Here is a 25,117-nt window from a genome sequence, read left to right as displayed (position 1 = left end):
AATCATCAATATTAGTCACCATAGCAACATGACCAGTCAGTCACCATAAAAAGCATCAATATTAGTCACCATAGCAACATGAAGTCAGTCACCATAATCATGAATAGTCAAAAAGGGATGGAACATAAAAGCAACACATCCAATGGCTTGAACAGAATGTGAACTACTTTATTATACTACACGGAGTGAGAGACAGTGTGTGTGTGTGTTTTAGTGGGTGTGTGTGTGCATCTGTGTGTGTGTGTTCGTGCATGTGATTCTGTGAGTGTGTTTCTGTGTGTGTTTTAGTGGGTGTGTGTGTGCGTGCGTGCATCTGTGTGTGTGTGTTCGTGCATGTTATTCTGTGTGTGTGTGTGTTTCTGTGTGTGTTTTAGTGGGTGTGTGTGTGCGTGCATCTGTGTGTGTGTGTGTTCGTGCATGTGATTCTGTGTGTGTGTGTGTGTGTTTCTGCATGCGATTGTGTGTGTGTGTTTCTATATGTGTGTGTGTGTGTTTCTATATGTGTGTGTGTGTGTGTGTGTGTGCGTGCGTGCGTCTGTTTCTGTGTGTGTGTGTTTCTGTGTATGCGCGTGCGTGTGTGCTGCTTATCCTTCGTGGTATCTGACCTGGATCTTACACTTGGCCTCTACCAGCTGTAGTTTCGTCTGGGCCAACTCAAGCTCCAGTTCTCTGAGCTGGGACTTCAGGGAGTCCTTCTCCTCGTCCAGCTCACTGTTCCTGTTGTCTCTGCTGGGAGCGGGCATCTGGAGAGGCCCTTCTTTACTGAACACCTCCCTGCAGCACTCACACGCCATCACCTTACTCTGCAGAGAGGCAGGCAGGGAGAGAGAAGCACACATATACCAGGTCAATCTACTGGAGCTACACAACCTGACCAAAAGTAATTGGACACCTGCTCATCGAACATCTCATTCCAAAATCATGGGCATTAATATGAAGTTGGTCCCCCTTTTGCTGCAATAACAGCCTCCACTATTCTGGGAACGCTTGACATTGGAACATTGCTGTGGGGACTTGCTTCCATTCAGCCACAAGAGCATTAGTGAGGTCGGGCACTGATGTTGGGCGATTAGGCCTGGCTCGCTGTCGGCGTTCCAATTCATCCCAAAGGTCTTCAATGGGGTTGAGGTCAGGGCTCTGTGCAGGCCAGTCAAGTTCTTCCACATTGATCTTGACAAACCATTTCTGTATGAACCTCGCTTCGTGCACAGGGGCATTGTTATGCTGAAACAGGAAAGGGCCTTCCCCAAACTGTTGCCACATAGTTGGAAGCACAGAATCGTCTACAGTCATTTTAGGCTGTATGTTAAGATTTTCCTTCCCTGAAACTAAGGGGCCTAGCCCGAACCATGAAAACCAGCACCAGACCATTATTCCTCCTCCACCAAACTTTACAGTTGGCACTATGCATTGGGGAAGGTAGCGTTCTGGCGTCCGCCAAACCCAGATCCGTCTGTTGGACTGCCAGATGGTGAAGGTGATCATCACTCCAAAGAACACATTTCCACTGGCGACAAGCTTTACACCACTCTAGCCAATGCTTGGCATTGCGCATGGTGATATTCTGCTTGTCTGCGCTCGCTCGTCCATGGAAACCAATTTCATGAAGCTCCTGATGAACAGTTATTGTGCTGACGTTGCTTCCAGAGGCAGTTTGAAACTCAGTAGTGAGTGTTGCAACCAAGGACACATGATTTTTACACGCTTCAGCACTAAGCGTTCCCGCTCTGTGTGCTTGTGTGGCCTACCACTTCGCGGCTAAGTCGTTGTTGCTCCTAGACATCTCCACTTGACAATAACAGAACTTACAGTTCACCAAGGCAGCTCTTGCAGGGCAGACATTTGACGAACTGACTTGTTGGAAAGGTGGCATCCTATGACGGTGCCATGTTTAAATTCACTGAACACTTCAGTAAGGCCATTCTACTGCCAAAGTTTGTCAATGGAGATTTCATGGCTGTGTGCTCGATTTTATACACCTGTCAGCAGCAGATGTGGCTGAAATAGCAGAATCCACTAATTTGAAGCGGTGTCCACATACTTTTGTATATATAGTGTAAGTATACACAACATAAAGAATATATATAAAGTATACTCTTGGCATTTTCTCAACCAGCTTAATTAAATAGGTGTGCCTTGTTAAAAGTTGGAGTTGGAATTTCTTTCCTTCTTAATGCGTTTGAGCCAATCAGTTGTGTTGTGACAAGGTAGGGTGGTATACAGAACATAGCCCTATTTGATAAAAGACCAAGTCCATATTATGGCAAGAACAGCTCAAATAAGCAAAGAGAAACAACAGTCCATCATCAACTGTTCAGAGGAGTGTGTGAATTAGGCCTTCATGGTAGAATTCCTGCAAAGATACCACTACTAAAGGACACCAATAAGAAGACGACTTGCTTGGGCCAAGAAACATGAGCAATGGACATTGGAAATGGAAATCTGTTCTTTGGTCTGATGAGTCCAAATTTTAGATTTTTGGTTCCAACCGCTGTCTTTGTGAGATGCAGAGTAGGTGAACGGATGATCTCCGCATGTGTGGTTCCCACCGTGAAGCATGGAGGAGGTGTGATGGTGCTTTGCTGGTGACACTGATTTATTTAGAATTCAAGGCACACTTAACCAGCATGGCAACCACAGCATTCAGCAGACATATGCCATCCCATCTTCTTTGCGCTTAGTGGGACTATCATTTGTTTTTCAACAGGACAATGACCCAACACACCTCCAAGCTGTGTAAGGGCTATTTGACCAAGGAGAGTGATGGAGTGCTGCATCAGATAAGCTGGCCTCGACAATCACCTGACCTCAACCCAACTGAGATGGTTTGGGATGAGTTGGAGCGTAGAGTGAAGGAAAAGCAGCCAACAGTCTTGAAGGAGATCCCACAGCATATGTAGGAACTCCTTCAAGACTGTTGGAAAAGCATTCCTCATGAAGCTGGATGAGAGAATGACAAGTGTGTGCAAAGCTGTCATCAAGGCAAAGGTTGGCTACTTTGAAGATGTGTTTAACACTTTTTTGGTTACTACATGATTCCATATGTGTTATTTCATAGTGTTGAGGTCTTCACTATTATTCTACAATGTAGAAAAGAGTAAAAATAAAGAAAAACCCTTGAATGAGTAGGTGTGTCCAAAATTTTGACTGGTATTGTATATATAAAGTATGTATACACAAAGTATGTATACACAACATAAATACTATATAGAGTAAGATGGTAATAAGATATATTTCACTGTGTCTGTGTAAGTATACATTATATTTCCATTTTCCTTTGCAATGAGTCCATAACTACATTAGCATTACGGTCTCCTAACCAATTGTGCTATTGTGTGTTTTTTTTCGCGATATTTGTAACTTATTTTGTACATAATGTTTCTGCAACCGTATCTTACGGCAAAAAAGAGCTTCTGGATATCAGGACAGCGATCACTCACCTCGGATTAGACAAAGATTTTTTCAACAACAACAACAAGCAGGACTCGATATTCCCAAAACACCCTACAGGGCAGACATCCCAATTATTCGCAAAAGGAAGTGACGCAGAGGACGAAGAGCCGGATGCCTCGTCCGGACCCGCAGAAGGCGAGTAGGAAAGCTGCCGTTACCGTCAATATTACTCGCCAACGTGCAATCATTGGACAATAAACTAGACGAGGTGTGATCACGAATATCCTACCAACGGGACATCAAAAACTGTAATATCCTATGTTTCACGGAATCGTGGCTGAATGACGACATGGATATTCAGCAAGCGGGATATACGCTGCACCGGCAGGATAGAACAGCACACTCCGGTAAGACGACACTCCGGTAAGACGAGGGGGGGGGGGGGTCTGTGCATATTTGTAAACAACAGCTGGTACACAAAATCTAAGGAAGTCTCTGGATTTTTCTCACCTGAAGCAGAGTATATTGTGATAAATTGCAGGCCACACTACTTGCCTGGAGAGTTCTCAGCTATACTTTTCGTGGCTGTTTATTTACCACCACAAACAGATGCTGGCACTAAGACCGCACTCAGTCAGCTGTATAAGGAAATATGCAAACAGGAAACCACTCACCCAGAGGCGGCGCTCCTAGTGGCCGCAGACTTTAATGCAGGGAAACTTAAATCAGTTCTACCAAATCTCTATCAACATGTTAAATGTGCAACCAGAGGGAAAATAACTCTAGATCACCTGTACTCCACACACAGAGATGCATACAAAGCTCTCCCTCGCCCTCCATTTGGTAAATCCGACCACAACTCTATCCTCCTGATACCTGCTTACAAGCAAAAATTAAAGCAGGAAGCACCAGTGACTCGGTTTATAAAAAAATGTTCAGATGAAGCAGATGCTAAACTACAGGACTGTTTTGCCATCACAGAGTGGAACATGTTCCGGGATTCTTCCGATGACATTGAGGAATACACCACATCAGTCACTGGCTTTATCAATAAGTGCATTGAGGACGTCGTCCCCACAGGTTGGGGTACGTACATACCCCAACCAGAAGCCATGGATTACAGGCAACATTCGCACCGAGCTAAAGGGTAGAGCTGCCGCTTTCAAGGTGCGGGACTCTAACCTGGAAGCTTACAAGAAATCCAGCTATGCCCTGCGACGAACCATCAAACAGGCAAAGCGTCAATACAGGGCTAAGATTAAATCGTACTACACCGGCTCCAACACTCGTCGGATGTGGCAGGGCTTGCAAACTATTACAGACTACAAAGGGAAGCACAGCCGCGAGCTGCCCAGTGACACAAGCCTTACAGACGAGCTAGCTCGCTTCGAGGCAAGCAACACTGAGGTACGCATGAGAGCATCAGCTGTTCCTAACGACTGTGTGATCACGCTCTCCGTAGCCAACGTGAGTAAGACCTTTAAACAGGTCAACATACACAAGGCTGCGGGGGCCAGACGGATTACCAGGACGTGTGCTCTGGGCATGTGCTGACCAACTGGCAGGTGTCTTCACTGACATTTTCAACATGTCCCTGATTGAGTCTGTAATACCAACATGCTTCAAGCAGACCACCATAGTCCCTGTGCCCAAGAACACAAAGGCAACCTGCCTAAATGAGTACAGACCCGTAGCACTCACATCCATAGCCATGAAGGGCTTTGAAAGGCTGGTAATGGCTCACATCAACACCATTATCCCAGAAACCCTAGACCCACTCCAATTTGTATACCACCCAAACAGATCCACAGATGATGCAATCTCTATTGCACTCCACACTGCCCTTTCCCACCTGGACAAAAGGAACACCTATGTGAGAATGCTATTCATTGACTACAGCTCAGCGTTCAACACCATAGTGCCCTCAAAGCTCATCACTAAGCTAAGCAACCTGGGACTAAACACCTCCCTCTGCAAATGGATCCTGGACTTCCTGACGGGCCGCCACCACGTGGTGAGGGTAGGTAGCAACACATCTGCCACGCTGATCCTCAACACTGGAGCCCCTCAGGGGTGCGTGCTCAGTCCCCTCCTGTACTCCCTGTTCACCCACGACTGCATGGCCAGGCACGACTCCAACACCATCATTAAGTTTGCAGATGACACAACAGTGGTAGGCCTGACCGACAACGACGAGACAGCCTATAGGGAGGAGGTCAGAGACCTGGCCGGGTGGTGCCAAAATAACAACCTATCCCTCAACGTAACCAAGACTAAGGAGATGATTGTGGACTACAGGAAAAGGAGCACCGGCATGTCCCCATTCTCATCGACGGGGCTGTAGTGGAGCAGGTTGAGAGCTTCAAATTCCTTGGTGTCCATATCAACAACAAACTAGAATTGTCCAAACACACCAAGAAAGTCGTGAAGAGGGCACGACAAAGCCTATTCCCCCTCGGGAAACTAAAAAGATTTGACATGGGTTCTGAGATCCTCAAAAGGTTCTACAGCTGCAACATCGAGAGCATCCTGACCGGTTGCATCACTGCCTGATACGGCAATTGCTCGGCCTCCGACCACAAGGTACTTCAGAGGGTAGTGTGTACGGCCCAGTAAATCACTGGGGCAAAGCTGCCTGCCATCCAGGACCTCTACACCAGGCGGTGTCAGAGGAAGGCCCTAAAAATTGTCAAAGAACCCAGCCACCCCAGTCATAGACTGTTCTCTGTACTACCGCATGGCAAGCGGTACCGGAGTGCCAAGTCTAGGACAAAAAGGCTTCTCAACAGTCTTTACCCCCAAGCCATAAGACTCCTGAACAGGTAACCAAATGGTTACCCGGACTATTTGCATTGTGTGCCCCCCCCCCCCCAACCCCTCTGTTACGCTGCTGCTACTCTCTGTTTATCTTATATGCACAGTCACTTTAACTATACATTCATGTACATGCTACCTCCATTGGCCCGACCAACCAGTGCTCCCGCACATTGGCTAACCAGGCTATCTGCATTGTGTCCCACCACCCGCCAACCCATCTTTACGCTACTGCTACTCTCTGTTCATCATATATGCATAGTCACTTTAACCATACCCACATGTACATACTACCTCAATCAGCCTGACTAACCGGTGTCTGTAAATAGCCTTGCTACTCTTATTTTCAAATGTCTTTTTACTGTTGTTTTATTTCTTACCTACACACACACACACCTTTTTTTTTTCACTATTGGTTAGAGCCTGTAAGTAAGCATTTCACTGTAAGGTCTACTACACCTGTTGTATTCGGCGCACGTGACAAATAAACTTTTGATTTGATTTGATTACAGACAAAGACATTTTATTGCCACAGCAGTAATGGGCTTTTACCTAGTGATGGGCTTTTATTCCAACACTACTAGAACCCTTCATCATACTCCCTAATAATAATTACATGACAGACGCAATACACAGATCCTGTCCTACCTTGATGATGTCCAGCTCCTCCTTAGTGGCAGCCTGCTGCTTCTCTAGCCTGGTACTGAGATGAGAACAGATCTGGGAACACACAGGAAGGACTGCATGTTTACTAAGCTACTACATATTACCTGGACAGGTTCAGTGACCTTTCAGATACACCAGAACATACAGAAGATGCATCTCAATTAGGATTGAATGGGATTTTAGGGGACATTGTAAGATTAGGATGGACTTTCTCCCAAGGGGAAATGTGTCTTGGACATGAAATAGTGCTGCTACTTCCACAGAGAATATCGCAGATGAAAAACCATACATCATAAAAGCACCGATCTCCCCACCCACACAAAGCTTATCAGCTCCTGACAAGGTTGTGACGTAGACCATACACACTGCTCTCCTCTCTTACGTGTCTCTGGATCCTACCTGTTTGTATTCGGTGATGATAGCCGTAGTTTTCTTGATCTCTGACTCTGCTTTCTCCAGCTCTCTCCTGAACACCTCTTTAATCTGGACAGACAGGGCAAGATGGCAACCACACATTAGCTATGATCGTAAAACACTTGCTACTTCAGTCACCTGGGCTTCTCTTCTCCCAAAGCACTTGCATGTGTGTGACTGAGCTGTGTAACCTGTGCAGTCTCCTCCGCCTGCCTCCTCTTCTCCTCCTCCGTCTCCACCAGGCGTTGTTTGGTGCAGAGCAGCTCCTTGTTCAGCACGTCTGCCTTGTCTTCCGCCTGGTCCAGGTCGGTCCGCAGGGCGATCTTACTGGTCACCAGCTCATGGGCCAGGTCATCGTTCTCCTGCTCCAGACGCATGCTGGCCTCCTGCAGCCGACGGTTCTCCCTCTGTGAGCAGCAACACACATTACATTTGACATTTTAGTAATTTAGCCGTTCATCTTAAGATAGCTGGGTGAGACAACCACATATCACAGCCGTGGCAAGTACATTTTCCATCCAAAAAGTACACAACCACACACACACTAGTGATGTGCGGGTTGACTCATAACCCGCAGTCATATCCGAAGGGCAGGTGGGTTTAGGGTCATGAAATATTGTGTGGATGAAGTGTGGGTGGGTTGAATATAGAGAAAACAATGCATTAAAAAGCCATGAATGTCTAATTACTGTGCAGTTGTATCTGGCGTTAGTGTGTAGCCACAGCTTGGGGCCTAACTGAGGCATGACAAATACACACCAGCTGACAAATACACACCAGCTGACAAATACACACCAGCTGACAAATACACACCAGCTGACAAACACACACCAGCTGTCAAATACACACCAGCTGACAAATACACACCAGCTGACAAACACACACCAACTGACAAACACACACCAGCTGACAAACACACACCAGCTGTCAAATACACACCAACTGTCAAATACACACCAGCTGACAAATACACACCAGCTGTCAAATACACACCAGCTGACAAATACACACCAGCTGTCAAATACACACCAGCTGACAAATACACACCAGCTGACAAACACACACCAGCTGTCAAATACACACCAGCTGTCAAATACACACCAGCTGTCAAATACACACCAGCTGACAAATACACACCAGCTGTCAAATACACACCAGCTGACAAATACTTTTGGAAACCTGGGATGAAAAAGTTAACGTTGATCCACTGAGGAAAAAAGGGCAACTTCTGAGTATAATTAATAAGAAGAAAACTGCGAAATGGAAAGTTGAAAATTAATAGGAGGGCCAGTAGCCTAATGTCTGGTGAAGTAATAAAAGAGGATGATTGCAGTGCCGGCTATGTTATGTGTGATCATTGTGAGGTGCTATACACATTTAACAGTCACAACCCATTGTGCACAGAGATACTGTTCAGATGGGTTAACCTGTATGGGATAGGGGGCAGTATTTTCACGGCCGGATAAAAAAATGTACCCGATTTAAACTGGTTACTACTCTTGCCCAGAAACGAGAATATGCATATTATTAGTAGATTTGGATAGAAAACACTCTGAAGTTTCTAAAACTGTTTGAATGGTGTCTGTGAGTATAACAGAACTCATATGGCAGGCAAGAACCTGAGAAAATTCCAAGCAGGAAGTGGCCTGTCTGCGAATTTGTAGTTCTCCTTTTGCTTCTCTATCGAAACTACAGGATCTGTGGGGTTACGTGACACTTTCGAAGGCTTCCATTGGCTCTCTAAAGCGTTCAGAAAGTGGATTGAGGCGTCTCCTGTCTCTGGGCAGAGAACAGGAGCACAGTTTGTCTGTGGACTGCCTGGTGACTAAGAGATTGGAAATGCCCATTCACGAGACCTCGCCATTTTTTCTTTTGTCCTTTGAAAAAATACACTATTGTCCGGTTGGAATATTATCGCTATTTTACGAGAAAAATACCATAAAAATTGATTTTAAACAGCGTTTGACATGCTTCTAAGTACGGTAATGGAACATTTGACATTTTTTCTCTCGAAATGCGCTCGTGCGTTACCCTTTGGATAGTGACCTGAACGCACGAACAAAACGGAGGTAATTGCACATAACTATGGATTATTTGGAACAAAAACATCATTTGTTGTGGAAGTAGCAGTCCTGGGAGTGCATTCTGACGAAGAACAGCAAAGGTAATACCATTTTTCTAATACTAATTCTGAGTTTAGTGTGCCCCGAACTTGGCGGGTGTCAAATTAGCTAGCCGTGATGGCTGAGCTATGTACTCAGAATATTGCAAAATGTGCTGTCGCCGAAAAGCTATTTTAAAATCTGACATAGCGATTGCATAAAGGAGTTCTGTATCTATAATTCTTAAAATAATTGTTATGTATTTTGTCAACGTTTATCATGAGTAATTTTGTAAATTCACCGGAAGTTTTTGCTGGGAATGCATGTTCTGAACATCACACGCCAATGTAAAAAGCTGTTTTTGGATATGAATATGAACTTGATTGAACAAAACATACATGTATTGTATAACATAATGTCCTAGGAGTGTCATCTGATGAAGATCATCAAAAGGTTAGTGCTGCATTTAGCTGTGTTTTGGGTTTTTGTGACATATATGCTTGCTTGAAAAATGGCTGTGTGGTTATTTGTGTCTATGTACTCTCCTAACATAATCTAATGTTTTGCTTTTGCTGTAAAGTCTTTTTGAAATCGGACAATGTGGTGAGATTAACGAGAGTCTTATCTTTCAAATGGTGTAAAATAGTCGTATGTTTGAAATATAAAAATTATTGAATTTTTGAGGTTTTGTATTTCGCGCCACGCTCTTCAACTGGCTGTTGAATAGAGTGGGACGCTAACGTCCCACCTTGCCCATACAGGTTAAACGGAAAAGTAACCTAACTGAAATCTGGACAAGGACTTTAGGTCTATAACCTCTCACATAGCCTAATATAATGTTAATTCCTTCAGAATGAAGCATTTCTTGCAGTAAAATTATACACCAAATATACATTTTGACTCGAACAGGAGTGGAGAAATATACTTTTTTTATTTCAGCATCTTGAGAGAATGAATGCACGGTTAAGGGGCCGTCTATGTTTACCAGCATCATAAAAGCTGATAGTATTTCAAACAAAATATGCATCAAGCCAAAATGAAATCTTATCAAAAACATGTTGGGTCGTTTTTTCAGCGTTTAATTTCCTTAAAACCGGTCAAGCTGATGTAATTTGGAAAACTTGATGAAACTCTTTACTCTTTATGAAAACTTGAATTTGTTATTGTATTTTCTCCCAAGTCTCTACGCGTCTTCCCTGCCCAAGAGAAGCAGAGATGAAACTCTTTACTCTTTATGAAAACTTGAATTTGTTATTGTATTTTCTCCCAAGTCTCTACGCGTCTTCCCTGCCCAAGAGAAGCAGAGATGAAACTCTTTACTCTTTATGAAAACTTGAATTTGTTATTGTATTTTCTCCCAAGTCTCTACGCGTCTTCCCTGCCCAAGAGAAGCAGAGATGAAACGCTTTACTCTTTATGAAAACTTGAATTTGTTATTGTATTTTCTCCCAAGTCTCTACGCGTCTTCCCTGCCCAAGAGAAGCAGAGATGAAACGCTTTACTCTTTATGAAAACTTGAATTTGTTATTGTATTTTCTCCCAAGTCTCTACGCGTCTTCCCTGCCCAAGAGAAGCAGAGATGAAACTCTTTACTCTTTATGAAAACTTTAATTTGTTATTGTATTTTCTCCCAAGTCTCTACGCGTCTTCCCTGCCCAAGAGAAGCAGAGATGAAACGCTTTACTCTTTATGAAAACTTGAATTTGTTATTGTATTTTCTCCCAAGTCTCTACGCGTCTTCCCTGCCCAAGAGAAGCAGAGATGAAACTCTTTACTCTTTATGAAAACTTTAATTTGTTATTGTATTTTCTCCCAAGTCGCTACGCGTCTTCCCTGCCCAAGAGAAGCAGAGATGAAACTCTTTACTCTTTATGAAAACTTTACCGATATCAACTAGGTTGAAGCATTCATTCTATTGATTTATTACATTATTCTGGTGAGCTAGGGTTTATTTCATCTTCTAGGGCAACATGCAATGACAGAACAGAAGCTGCATGTATCTAATTATAGACAAGTTGACTAACAAATAGCCTATCAAAATGTTGGAAATGATAAACAGAAGCGTAGGCCTATCTAAATCGTTCTGCCATCTCAGACTGTACAGCACACAACAGAAGCGTAGGCCTATCTAAATCATTCTGCCATCTCAGACTGTACAGCACATTTCTATAGTTGCGGGTTAGGGTCAGATGCGGGCCTCAGATTGTGGGAGGGTGCGGGTGAACAAACCGCTGACCCACGCATCACTAACACACACTATAAGACCATGCTCAGTATGCTCAGTATGCACAGTATGTGGAGATAAACTTACACAACTTGTTCAGCAAAATTAGCGACAGTTAATTTGCTGCACGCGCACAGCAAGCAAATCAAATGTTATGGGTCACATACACGTGATTAGCAGATGTTATTGCGGGTGTAGTGAAATACTTGCGCTTGTAGCTCCGACAGTGCAGTAATATCTAACAAATTACACAACATATACCCAATACACACAAATCTAAGTAGGAATAAATTAAGACTATATACATATGGACGAGCAATGTCAATGCGGAACGGACTAAGATACAGTAGAATAGTATAGAATACAGTATATACATATGAGATGAGTAATGCAAGATATGTAAACATTAAGTGAATGAGATACCGTAGAATAGTATAGAAAACGGTATTTACAGGGCGTACTACTAATCATCTCGAACAACCCCCAACCAGAAAATACAACCCCAAACAAAAAGAAACATAACATGCAACAATTTCAAAGATTTACTGAGTTACAGTTCACATAAAGAAATCTTTAGACCCTAACCTATGGATTTCACATGACTGGCAATACAGTTATGCATCTGTTCGCCACAGATAGTATTTTTAAAAAGGTTGGGGTGTGAATAAAAAGTTTCCTGCAGTCAGCATGCCAATTGTACGCTCCCTCAAAACTTGAGACATCTATGGAATTGTGTTGTGTGACAAAACTGCACCTTTAAGAGTGGCCTTTTATTGTCCCCAGCACATGGTGTTATGATGATCATGCTGTTTAATCAGCTTCTTGATATGTCACACCTGTCAAGTGGATGGATTAGCTTGTGCACCACATTTGAGAGAAATAAGCTTTTTGTGCGTATGAAACATTTCTGGGATCTTTTATTTCAGCTCATGAAACATGGGACCAACACTTTACATGTTACGTTTCTATATTTGTTCAGTATAGATTAAAGGAGTAACTCCAGTAGGATTAAAACATTCTTCCTCATCTAAAGTTCAACTGTCGGAGTCAGTTGGCGCGCTAGTGTGCACTGCCTTAATAGGCCTGCAGCCTAGCTAAGCCAATAATAACCATACCACGCCTTCACAAAAGTTGCCCACATACACAGCAGATGAGGTCCCTGGAGGTGCCATGGCGATGCCCACCTACTTGCCCTTTAGCATGGGCATCATGGCCCCCAGCACATGTACATTCTAATGTCTCCCTCACTCTTCTCTTCTCCATTTCTTCTGCTGTAGGAGACATTGAAGATGAACAAGGCAGCGTTCAAGACGGTGCTGTGACAGCTCATCTACAGCCACAGTGATGTGGATGACGACAGACAATGAAAGCTCAGAAAGACCCAAGTCAGCCGGTCGCCACTCAAATGAATGCTTCTATAAAGACCCTAAGGATTGCCCCCTCCCCCCTATGCATAGTCACTTTAATTAACTCTACCTACACGTACATACTACCTCAACTAACCGGTGCCCCCGCACATTGACTCTGTACCGACACCCCCCTGTATATATAATTTTTTACTGCTGCTCTTTAATTACTTGTTACTTTCATCTCTAATTCTTATCTGTATTTTTTTTTTAACTGCAGTGTTGGTTAGGGGCTCATAAGTAAGCATTTCACTGTAAGGTGTTGTATTTGATTGATTTGATATGAGACAGGGTAAGAAAGAGTGACTGGCTTTTCACTGGCACTTTATTTATTTACGGTACCGACTGCCCAAACGTTGGATATTCCATTTTTGCATCTGAGCTCCTAGAGTGTGCGGCTCTCCCTTATTTTAAAGTTTTCTACTCCGCTAGCCAGCACCTCGCCTTAATAGGTGTGCGTTTCTTTTTCTTCTAGACCGACTGCCCAAACACCTGGATCCACAGGTCTAAAGTAAATCCATCTCTGATTAGAGGGAATGCTTGAAGATCAGCGTACAATGCAGTATTTTCTAGGACATCTTTCCCTGATGACGCACATCTCGATGGCTCGATGGATACCGAATACATCAGGAATATGTCCTAAAGAGAATTTGCTCATTGGCAAAATGTAGCTGAGACGGCAGCCTAGGTTCTACATTCTACAGTTCTACAGTTCTACATTGGCATATGTAGGCCAAGGATCAACATCTCGGTGACACCTTGCCAATGTGCAAAAAGTCACTAGAATACATATTCCCAACTCAAATTTCCATTTTAAATTTCCTATCCCAAGGCGTTGTGCGCACATACTGGGTTGAGGCTGCACAACCGACTAACCACTATCCAGCCACTCACTGGCAACACTGTTTGCAAACCTGGTTTGTGAAGGTTAGAGAGCCAAATCAGGGAGTTATGCAGATTATGAGGATGGAGGTTGTGGGGTTGGTATAATAGGCAAATTCAGTTTTTAATAAGAAAGATATTTCAAAATGTCAGATCCAGTCTGAAAATGGTCCCAGAGACATCAACATGCCCTTTCACTGTTTACAGGATGTCCGCTGTCCGGAATCACGCTGCAGCGGCCCAACAAGAATTGTTCCACTGTACCAAGGGACAGGAGGATGAAAACATGTACATCTTCACTCAACTTAACAAAGGCATACCGTGTCTGCTTCATGCACCATTAAGCTATATCATCCTATAAAATAAAGTGATTTTTGTACATGCTCTGTTTTCTTTACATTAGTAAATTAGAGCTAGCTCATTACCAAAACATACATTTGATTATCGAGCCCATTATCGAGCCCATTACTAGCGAGCAAGGTAAATCTACTAGCTGGTTATCTAAGTTACTATGGGCTGAACAACGCTCGGTAACTAACTACGTCACTTGAAGATAGTAACGTTTTTCAGGTTGCAGTCATCTAATATGTCCCTCCTTTTAGTGTAGAAAGGTTAGAACATAATGAAAATGTATATGATTTATGTGGCATAATTATTAATGAGGATGTGGTGTTCATCTCATTCCAGGGGGGACTGCCAGTCATTCCTCCCTGACTAGCCTAGCTATCTGTGTGCGCATTGGGTACGTCTGTTTCAGAGGGGAATATTTTTCCTGAGCATTTTAAGCCTTGCCTACTCAAACTTGATGGGAGAGTTGTCTGTCTGAAGAGAACCCTGCCCAGAACATTGTTTTCCCCCATTTGGAAAAGTCAGAGAAAAGCTGAAGGAATACGTACTGTAGCTCCAAGGTCAGGGATATCTGAGACTAACAGGATGAGGTTGTATTGGATTATGTTATTCCCAATCATCCCTATGAATCATAACATCATTCCAATAGTCAGGAGGGGAAAGCTCTTTTCTCTTCCATATCTTTGACCAGCAAAAGTCTATGGCTTTCACTCATTACAAAAATGTTCTACCCCTTTCTCTTCACTGAGTGTGTGTGCCTGGCATAGTCTACAAAACCTGAGCCAAGACTGGAGGGAGGGGACTGGTGTAGTCTACAATACCTGAGCAGAGACTGGAGGGAGGGGACTGGTGTAGTCTACAAGACCTGAGCAGAGACTGGAGGGAGGGGACTGGTGTAGTCTACAAAACCTGAGCCGAGACTGGAGGGAGGGGACTGGTGTAGTCTACAATACCTGAGCAGAGACTGGAGGGAGGGGACTGGTGTAGTCTACAAGACCTGAGCAGAGACTGGAGGGAGGGGACTGGTGTAGTCTACAAGACCTGAGCAGAGACTGGAGGGAGGGGACTGGTGTAGTCTACAATACCTGAGCAGAGACTGGAGGGAGGGGACTGGTGTAGTCTACAATACCTGAGCAGAGACTGGAGGGAGGGGACTGGTGTAGTCTACAAGACCTGAGCAGAGACTGGAGGGAGGGGACTGGTGTAGTCTACAAGACCTGAGCAGAGACTGGAGGGAGGGGACTGGTGTAGTCTACAAGACCTGAGCCGAGACTGGAGGGAGGGGACTGGTGTAGTCTACAAAACCTGAGCCGAGACTGGAGGGAGGGGACTGGTGTAGTCTACAAAACCTGAGCCGAGACTGGAGGGAGGGGACTGGTGTAGTCTACAAGACCTGAGCCGAGACTGGAGGGAGGGGACTGGTGTAGTCTACAAGACCTGAGCAGAGACTGGAGGGAGGGGACTGGTGTAGTCTACAAGACCTGAGCCGAGACTGGAGGGAGGGGACTGGTGTAGTCTACAAGACCTGAGCAGAGACTGCAGGGAGGGGACTGGTGTAGTCTACAAGACCTGAGCCGAGACTGGAGGGAGGGGACTGGTGTAGTCTACAATACCTGAGCCGAGACTGGAGGGAGGGGACTGGTGTAGTCTACGATACCTGAGCCGTGACTGGAGGGAGGGGCCTGGCATTGTTAAGAACAAATTCTTATTTTCAATGACGGCCTAGGAACAGTGGGCAGAACAACAGGGGCAGAACAACAGATTTCTTTACCTTGTCAGCTCGGGGATTCGATCTAGCAACCTTTCGGTTACTAGTCCAACGCACTAACCACTAGGCTACCTGCTGCTCCAAGTATCATCTATATTTACAAACAACACTTTTTCAGAGATCCAATTCTTAAGGAGGTATACAAGTACAGTGAGGGGGCCCGCCTAAGTAACTCTAGCTATGGGAAACACTTGGGTAATTTTAGTGGCTGAATGGGCTGATAAAGGGTTAGATATTGTGTCATCTGCCAGATTGGGGGTAGAGTAATCTGATTCTAGAGCAGTGGGTAAGACACAATTGTGTGTTCTTACCTGGTAGCGGTCGATGGGGTCCTCCTGCTGCAGCTGGCTCTCTCTCAGGGTCTGGTACTCCTTCTCAAACTTCTTCAGCTTCTTGGTGGGAACCTGGAGGGGTGACAGGAGGACAGCTGAGTCAGTGTTGTTGAATGGAATTGTCTGTGCAACCACAGCCATGTGGGATCCATCTTACCAGAAATTACAGCAGTTTGCCTTCTAAAGTGTGAAAGAGCTTCTAAACCACTAGATGGCAATGGGGAGACAAACAGGACTAAATCATTCAGCCAGTTCCGTTTCTCCAAATGGATGTAATGCAAAGTTCGGTTTACTGAGATCTCGGTGAGCTTGCAATGTAGCAACCTTCTAACTGAAGGCAAAACTAGGGTTTCCACAGCTTATCTTATCACTTTCGTCACCCGACTGATAGAACAGAAACAGAACAGTATCAGTATAAATACTCCTCTTAGAACTGCATCAATGCACACTTAACTATTCACTATTGCTATTGAGAAATGTATTAACTGTTACACGCCTTTAGCCTTGGCACAAAATGGCTGCCGTCTGTCTCTCCTGAGAGCAGTGACATCACACATCCCCCAAAGACACACCTCAAAACCCTACTACTCTATGCAGAGTAGTTTACATCATGTACACCTGTTCATTTACATTCCAGCTAACCACTCTAGCCTCATTTTTCCAGCACAACAAATACAGCAGGAGCTGAACAACAGGCAGTACAAGTTTCATGAAGAAACCTCTTCAAAAAGCCAAAAGCCAGAACTACCAAGATAACACCAGTGTTTTGGCATTAGGGTAAGGTTAATTATACACCTGCACAGTAGTGAACACTTCAAAACATGACAACACATTTGTTCAAGGCACTCTATGCCAGCCAGATTTGTGCCTAAGGAAATGGTATCCTATGCTGGCTCAGCCCTTGGCGTTGCCATGGCACCTGCTGCTAGGATGTGGTTTACAGGTTTGTCTGGGGCAAAACAAGCCACAGAGGGGTGGGGCTTTGTTAATGGATCCAGCCACCAGAGGCCCCTAGGAGAGGGGGGGGGGGGGTATCAGCTCACTGGCTGATTCCACCAGAGATAAAAGCTCACAGACAAGAGGGTGAAATAGCACAGTGAGCCATCACAGCAGCAATATTTGTGACCTGTTGCCACAAGAAAAGGTCAACCAGTGAAGAGCGAACACCATTGTAAATACAACCCATATTTATGTTTATTTATTTTCCTGTTTGTACTTTAACCATTTGCACATCGTTACAACACTGTATATATACATAATATGACATTTGTAATGTCTTTATTCTTTTGGAACTTCTGTGAGTGTAATGTTTACTGTTCAATTTTATTGTTTATTTCACTTTTGTTTATTATCTACTTGACTTGCTTTGGCAATGTTAACATATGTTTCCCATGCCAATAAAGCCCTTAAATTGAATGAGAGAGGGAGAGGGGGGTAAATGGGAGCTCACTGTTTGAAGAAGACAGAAGGGGAAGGAAGAGAAAGAGCAGAGAGAGAGAAGAGAGGAGTTAATTGCCTCAGAAAGAGGGAAGACAGAGGGGGATGAGTAAAAGAGAAAGGGTAAGTGCAGGAGAGAGAGAGAGAGAGAGAGAGAGAGAGCGAGAGAGAGCGAGAGAGAGCGAGAGAGAGAGAGAGATGGTAGTCCCATCCACCAAACTACTAGGTGTGAAACAGGGAAGGAACTCAGGGGGTATGCTAATTTGGTATAGAGCAGACCTAACTCACTATTAAATGAATCAAAACAGGAACATTTTACATTTGGCTAGAAATTCAAAAGGAAATGATCTCAACAGAGAAAAATGTCCTCCTGTGTGCTACCTATATCCCCCCACTAGAATCCCCATACTTTAATGAAGACAGCTTCTCCATCCTGGAGGGGGAAATCAATCATTTCCGGGCCCAGGGACATGTACTAGTCTGTGGCGATCTAAATGCCAGAAATGGACAAGAACCTGACACACTCAGCACACAGGGGGACAAACATCTACCTGGAGGTGACAGCATTCCCTCCCCCATATGCATAACCAGACTATCACAACCAGCCGTGATTGGGGGTCCCATAGGGCGGTGCACAATTGGCCCAGTGTTGTCAGAGTTTGGCTGGCGTAGGCCGTCATTGTAACTACGAATGTGTTCTTAACTGACTTGCCTAGTTAAATAAAGGTTTCAATTTTTTTTTTTTTTAAATACAAACTACGACAACATAACCAACAAAAACGGGTCACAACTCCTGCAGCTCTGTCGCACGCTGGGTCAATGGTAGGCTTCGAGGGGACTCCTACGGTATGTGCATCTCTTGGCAGTAGTACTGTAGAATACTTTTTCACTGACCTCAACCAGTCTCATTAAGTAAGCCCCCTGACACCCCTATCAGACCACAGCAAAATCACAGTCTACTTGAACAGAGCAATACTCAAATCATGAGGCATCAAAGCCAAAGGAGCTGAGTAACATTAAGAAATGCTATAGATGGAAGAAAAGTAGTGTGGAAACCAACCAACACGAACATTTCACTGTAATAGTGAAGGTGTAAACTTGTACAGTATATTTGACCTCTCAGCTTCCCTATCAAAGCTAAGAATTTCAAGCAGACAACCTAAGAAAATTAACAATGACAAATGGTTTGATGAAGAATGCAAAAAACCTAAGAAAGACATTCAGAGACCTATCCAAGCAAAAACAGAGACCCAGAAAACCTGAGCCTAGGCCTTCACTATGGTGAATCACACAAACAACACAGAAATACACTACGTAAAAAGAAGGAACAGCATGTCAGAAATCAGCTCAATGTAACTGAAGAAAGCATAGACTCGAACTACTTCTGGGAACATTAGAAAACACTAAACAAACAGCACAGAGTTATCTATCCAAAATGGTGATGATTGAAGAAGTGGTTTATCCATACTTTTTTGGCCCTATAACAAAGAACAGCAAAAACATATACATGGTCAAATACAAATCTTAGAATCAACTATTAAAAAGACTACTAGAACCCACTGGATTCTCCAATTACATTGAATGAACTACAGGACAAAATACAAACCCTCCAACCCAAAAAGGCCCGTGGTGTTGATGGTATCTTAAATTAAATGATCAAATATACACACCACAAATTCCAATTGGCTGTACTTAAACTCTTTAACATCCTCCTCAGCACTGGCATATTCCCCAATATTTGGAACCAAGGACTGATCACCCCAATCCAGAAAAGTGGAGACAAATTCGACCCCAATAACTACCATGGGATATGCGTCAACAGCAAACTTGGGGAAATCCTCTGCATTATCATTAACAGACTCATACATTTTCTCAGTGAAAACAATGTAGTGAGCAGATGTCAAATTGGCTGTTTACCAAATTATCGTACGACAGACCACGTATTCACCCTGCACACCCCAATAGACAAAGAAATAAATCAAAACAAAGGCAAAGTCTTCTCATGCTTTGTTGATTTCAAAAAAGCTTTTCACTCAATTTGGCATGAGGTTCTGCTATACAAATGGATGGAAAGTGGTGTTGGGGGAAAAACATACATTATAAAATCCATATTCACAAACAACAAGTATGCGGTTAAACATTTCTTTCTACAGGGCTGTGGGGTGAGACAGGGATGCAGCTTAAGCCCCACCCTCTTCAACATATATATCAACGAATTGGGAGGGCACTAGAACAGTCTGCAGCACCTGGCCTCACCCTACTAGAATCTTTCGTCAATTGTCTGTTTGCTGAAGATCTGGTGCTTCTGTCCCCAACAAAGGAGGGCCTACAGCAGCACCTACAGTGGGGGGAAAAAGTATTTGATCCCCTGCTGATTTTGTACGTTTGCCCACTGACAAAGACAGGATCAGTCTATAATTTTAATGGTAGGTTTATTTGAACAGTGAGAGACAGAATAACAACAAAAACATCCATAAAAACTGATGTCAGAAATGTTATAAATTGATTTGCATTTTAATGAGGGAAATAAGTATTTGACCCCCTCTCAATCAGAAAGATTTATGGCTCCCAGGTGTCTTTTATACAGGTAACGAGCTGAGATTAGGAGCACACTCTTAAAGTGAGTGCTCCTAATCTCAGCTTGTTACTTCTATAAAAGACACCTGTCCACAGAAACAATCAATCAATCAGATTCCAAACTCTCCAACATGGCCAAGACCAAAGAGCTCTCCAAGGATGTCAGGGACAAGAATGTAGACCTACACAAGGCTGGAATGGGCTACAAGACCATCGCCAAGCAGCTTGGTGAGAAGGTGACAACAGTTGGTGCAATTATTCGCAAATGGAAGAAACACAAAATAACTGTCAATCTCCCTCGGCCTGGGGCTCCATGCAAGATCTCATCTCGTGGAGTTGCAATGATCACGAGAACGGTGAGGAATCAGCCCAGAACTACACGGGAGGATCTTGTCAATGATCTAAAGGCAGCTGGGACCATAGTCACCAAGAAAACAATTGGTAACACACTACGCCAAAAAGGACTGAAATCCTGCAGTGCCCGCAAGTTCCCCCTGCTCAAGAAAGCACATATACATGCCCGTCTGAAGTTTGCCAATGAACATCTGAATGATTCAGAGGACAACTGGGTGAAAGTGTTGTGGTCAGATGAGACCAAAATGGAGCTCTTTGGCATCAACTCAACTCGCCGTGTTTGGAGGAGGAGGAATGCTGCCTATGACCCCAAGAACACCATCCACACCGTCAAACATGGAGGTGGAAACATTATGCTTTTGGGGTGTTTTTCTGCTAAGGGGACAGGACAACTTCACCGCATCAAAGGGACGATGGACGGGGCCATGTACCGTCAAATCTTGGGTGATAACCTCCTTCCCTCAGCCAGGGCATTGAAAATGGGTCGTGGATGGGTATTCCAGCATGACAATGACCCAAAACACACGGCCAAGGCAACAAAGGAGTGGCTCAAGAAGAAGCCCATTAAGGTCCTGGAGTGGCCTAGCCAGTCTCCAGACCTTAATCCCATAGAAAATCTGTGGGGGGAGATGAAGGTTCAAGTTGCCAAACGTCAGCCTCGAAACCTTAATGACTTGGAGAAGATCTGCAAAGAAGAGTGCGACAAAATCCCTCCTGAGATGTGTGCAAACCTGGTGGCCAACTACAAGAAACATCTGACCTCTGTGATTGCCAACAAGGGTTTTGCCACCAAGTACTAAGTCATGTTTTGCAGAGGGGTCAAATACTTATTTCCCTCATTAAAATGCAAATAATTGTATAAAATTTTTGACATGCGTTTTTCTGGATTTTTTTGCTGTTATTCTGTCTCTCACTGTTCAAATAAACCTAACATTAAAATTATAGACTGATAATTTCTTTGTAAGTGGGCAAACGTACAAAATCAGCAGGGGATCAAATACTTTTTCCCCCACTGTAGATCTTCTGCACAGATTCTGTCAGACCTGGGCCCTGACAGTAAATCTCAGTAAGACAAAAATAATGGTGTGCCAAAAAATGTCCAGTTGCCAGGACCACAAATACAAATTCCATCTAGACACCATTGCCCTAGAGCACACAAACTATACATACCTCGGCCTAAACATCAGCGCCACAGGTAACTTCCACAAAGCCGTTAACAATCTGAGAGACAAGGCAAGAAGGGCCTTTATGCCATCAAAACTAACATACCAATTAGGATCTGGCTAAAAATACTTGAATCAGTTATAGAACCCATTGCCCTTTTGAGGTCTGGGGTCCGCTCACCAATCAAGAATTCACAAAATGAGACAAACACCAAATTGAGACTCTGCTTGTAGAATTCTGCAAAAATATGTATACAATGTAAAACACCAAATAATGCATGCAGAGAAGAATTAGGTCGGTACACGCTAATGATCAAAATCCAGAAGAGAGCCGTTAAATTCTACAACCACCTAAAAGGAAGCGATTCCCAAACCTTCCTAACAAAGCCATCACCTTCAGAGAAATGAACCTGGAGAAGAGTCCCTTAAACAAGCTGGTACTGGGGCTCTGTTCACAAAGACAAACAGACCCTACAGAGCCCCAGGACAGCAGCATAATTGACCCATCCAAATAATGAAAAAAACAAAAAGATAATTACTTGACACATTGGAAAGAATTAATAAAAAAAAACAGAGCAAACTAGAATGCTATTTGGCCCTAAACAGAGAGTACACAGTGGCAGAATACCTGACCACTGTGACTGACCCAAACTACAGACTCTGTGAGCATTGCCTTGCTATTGAGAAAGGCTGCCCATTGGCAGACCTGGCTTTCAAGAAAAGACAGGCTGTGCGCACACTGCCCACAAAATGGAGGTGGAAACTGAGCTGCACTTCCTCATCTCCTGCTAATACGGTATGACCATATTAGAGACACATATTTCCCTCAGATTACACAGACCCACAAAGAATTCGAAAACAAATTCAATTTTGATAAACTCCCATATCTATTGGGTGAAATAACACAGTGTTCCATCACAGCAGAAAGATTTGTGACCTGTTGCCACAAGAAAAGTGCAACCAGTGAAGAACAAACACCATGGTAAATACAACCCATATTTATGTTTATTTATTTTCCCTTTTGTACTTTAAAAGGGAAAATAATGACATTTGAAATGTCTTTATTCTTTGGGAAATGTTTTGAGTGTAATGTTTACTGTAAAAAAAAGTTTCACTTTTGTTTATCTATTTTACTTGCTTTGGAAATGTAAACATATGTTTTTCATGCCAATAAAGCCCCTTAAATTGAAATGTAATTTAGAGAAAGAGAGGAGATAAAGCGAGATGAGAGCCTGAAAAAGAGGAGATAGAGAGAGATGAGAGAGACAGAAAGAGAGAGTATGGGTGGGTTTGCCTGTGTTTACCATAGTTATACTGTGACTGGAGTCGTCAAGAGGCTCTCAAGGGTACAGTCAAACAATAGGTGGTGGTTGGGATGAAAACACTGGTTTGCGACAAGTTACGTCCCATTGCCTTGTGTCATGAGGTCAATGTTGTATATTTCCTCTATGGAATGTAGTATAAATATGCATATTGTACTACTGTAGGTTTATAAAGAGGACATATTGTACTGGGTTTATAAAGAGGACATATTGTACTGGGTTTATAAAGAGGACATATAAAGAGGACATATTGTACTGGGTTTATAAAGAGGACTTATTGTACTGGGTTTATAATGAGGACTTATTGTACTGGGTTTATAAAGAGGACATATTGTACTGGGTTTATAAAGAGGACTTATTGTACTGGGTTTACAAAGAGGACATATTCTACTGGGTTTATAAAGAGGACTTATTGTACTGGGTTTATAAAGAGGACTTATTGTACTGGGTTTACAAAGAGGACATATTCTACTGGGTTTATAAAGAGGACTTATTGTACTGGGTTTATAAAGAGGACATATTGTACTGGGTTTATAAAGAGGACATATTGTACTGGGTTTATAAAGAGGACATATTGTACTGGGTTTATAAAGAGGACTTATTGTACTGGGTTTATAAAGAGGACTTATTGTACTGGGTTTATAAAGAGGACTTATTGTACTGGGTTTATAAAGAGGACTTATTGTACTGGGTTTATAAAGAGGACTTATTGTACTGGGTTTATAAAGAGGACTTATTGTACTGGGTTTATAAAGAGGACATATTGTACTGGGTTTATAAAGAGGACATATAAAGAGGACATATTGTACTGGGTTTATAAAGAGGACTTATTGTACTGGGTTTATAATGAGGATACTAAACAGCCTGTTGCCTGGACATTACCTTCTTTCTTCACTAGCCTGCTTAGCCATGCATAATGTACACCTGACCCTTGACCTGTGGGACCGGGGTGGCAAATATACATCCCCTAGGTTATCAATTACCCACAATGCATCCCTACTACAGATACTCCATTGTTAGCAAGCCAGCTTCCCATGTCGTTTGTTCTCAGCCTGATAGCATGCTAGGCCCAGTGTCATAGAACATATATGGACACCATGAACTCACCAGTCCTGATGTAATATATTATTACAGACAGGAATCCATAAACAGTTCTAGAAGCAGTCAAACCTGTTCCTTGCTGTATTTTGTAACTTGTTAAGGGCTAATAGATGTGTGTGGTTGATAAGATAGCCTATCAGCATTGTTTATGCTCCACTGGCCTTGGTTGTACCCAGTGGACAATAGGAACTTTACGAAAGGACTCTCCATCCCCCTCGGCCCTTCTGTTCCTGACGACTGAACACAAGTGTGTGTTCAGGTGTGTGATGCCCTGGAAAGATACCAACACAAGCTCTAGGACGAGAGGGGAGAAGGGTAGAGAGAAGGGAGCCATTAGGGCCGGCATTATACCAGTATCGCAATGCCCGTTAGTATCATGGCAAGTAAACCAAAAAAAGGAAGCAGATTTGACTTATTTAGGAAAACACCCTGAATGTTGGAAACAAACATAATGTTGTCAATCAAGAGTCACATATATTTATTTTCCAAGCTATAGCACACTATATTTTACATACTGCAGGATTTTAAAGGACCAAAGAGTTTGGTCTGCCTGATGTTTTCATTTTTGCCATGGTATTGTCACCGCCCTAGGAGCCATTATCTGAAAACAATATGAAAAGGAGAAAGAGAGAAGTCGAGAAATAGAGAGAAAGAAATACTGCTGATGAAAGAGCTTTCATCTGAAAAAGAATATGCCATAGAAGCTTGTCCATGAGTGTGTGAGTGAGAGAGAGAGAGAGAGTGTGAGAGAGAGAGAGAGTGAGAGAGAGAGAGAGAGAGAGAGTGAGAGAGAGTGAGAGAGTGAGAGAGAGAG

General features: G+C 43.4%; 1 protein-coding gene across 5 annotated transcripts in view; it reads right to left on the bottom strand.

Annotated features, from left to right (window-relative positions):
• Nucleotides 1-25,117, bottom strand: part of LOC115151605 (rab GTPase-activating protein 1-like) — a 146,543-nt gene that overhangs the window by 3,306 nt on the left and 118,120 nt on the right. For all 5 annotated transcript variants that reach the window (XM_029695676.1, XM_029695675.1, XM_029695677.1 and 2 more), the window contains 5 exons: nt 16,329-16,421; nt 7,479-7,694; nt 7,273-7,356; nt 6,856-6,927; nt 606-803 (listed from right to left, as the gene is read on the bottom strand). In XM_029695676.1, coding sequence (XP_029551536.1) covers nt 606-803; nt 6,856-6,927; nt 7,273-7,356; nt 7,479-7,694; nt 16,329-16,421 — 663 coding nt within the window. The remainder of the gene's footprint in view (nt 1-605; nt 804-6,855; nt 6,928-7,272; nt 7,357-7,478; nt 7,695-16,328; nt 16,422-25,117) is intronic.

Source organism: Salmo trutta, chromosome 17 (genome assembly GCF_901001165.1).
Source record: "Salmo trutta chromosome 17, fSalTru1.1, whole genome shotgun sequence".
Lineage (NCBI taxonomy): Eukaryota > Metazoa > Chordata > Actinopteri > Salmoniformes > Salmonidae > Salmo > Salmo trutta.
This window is presented reverse-complemented; position numbering and strand designations above follow the sequence as displayed.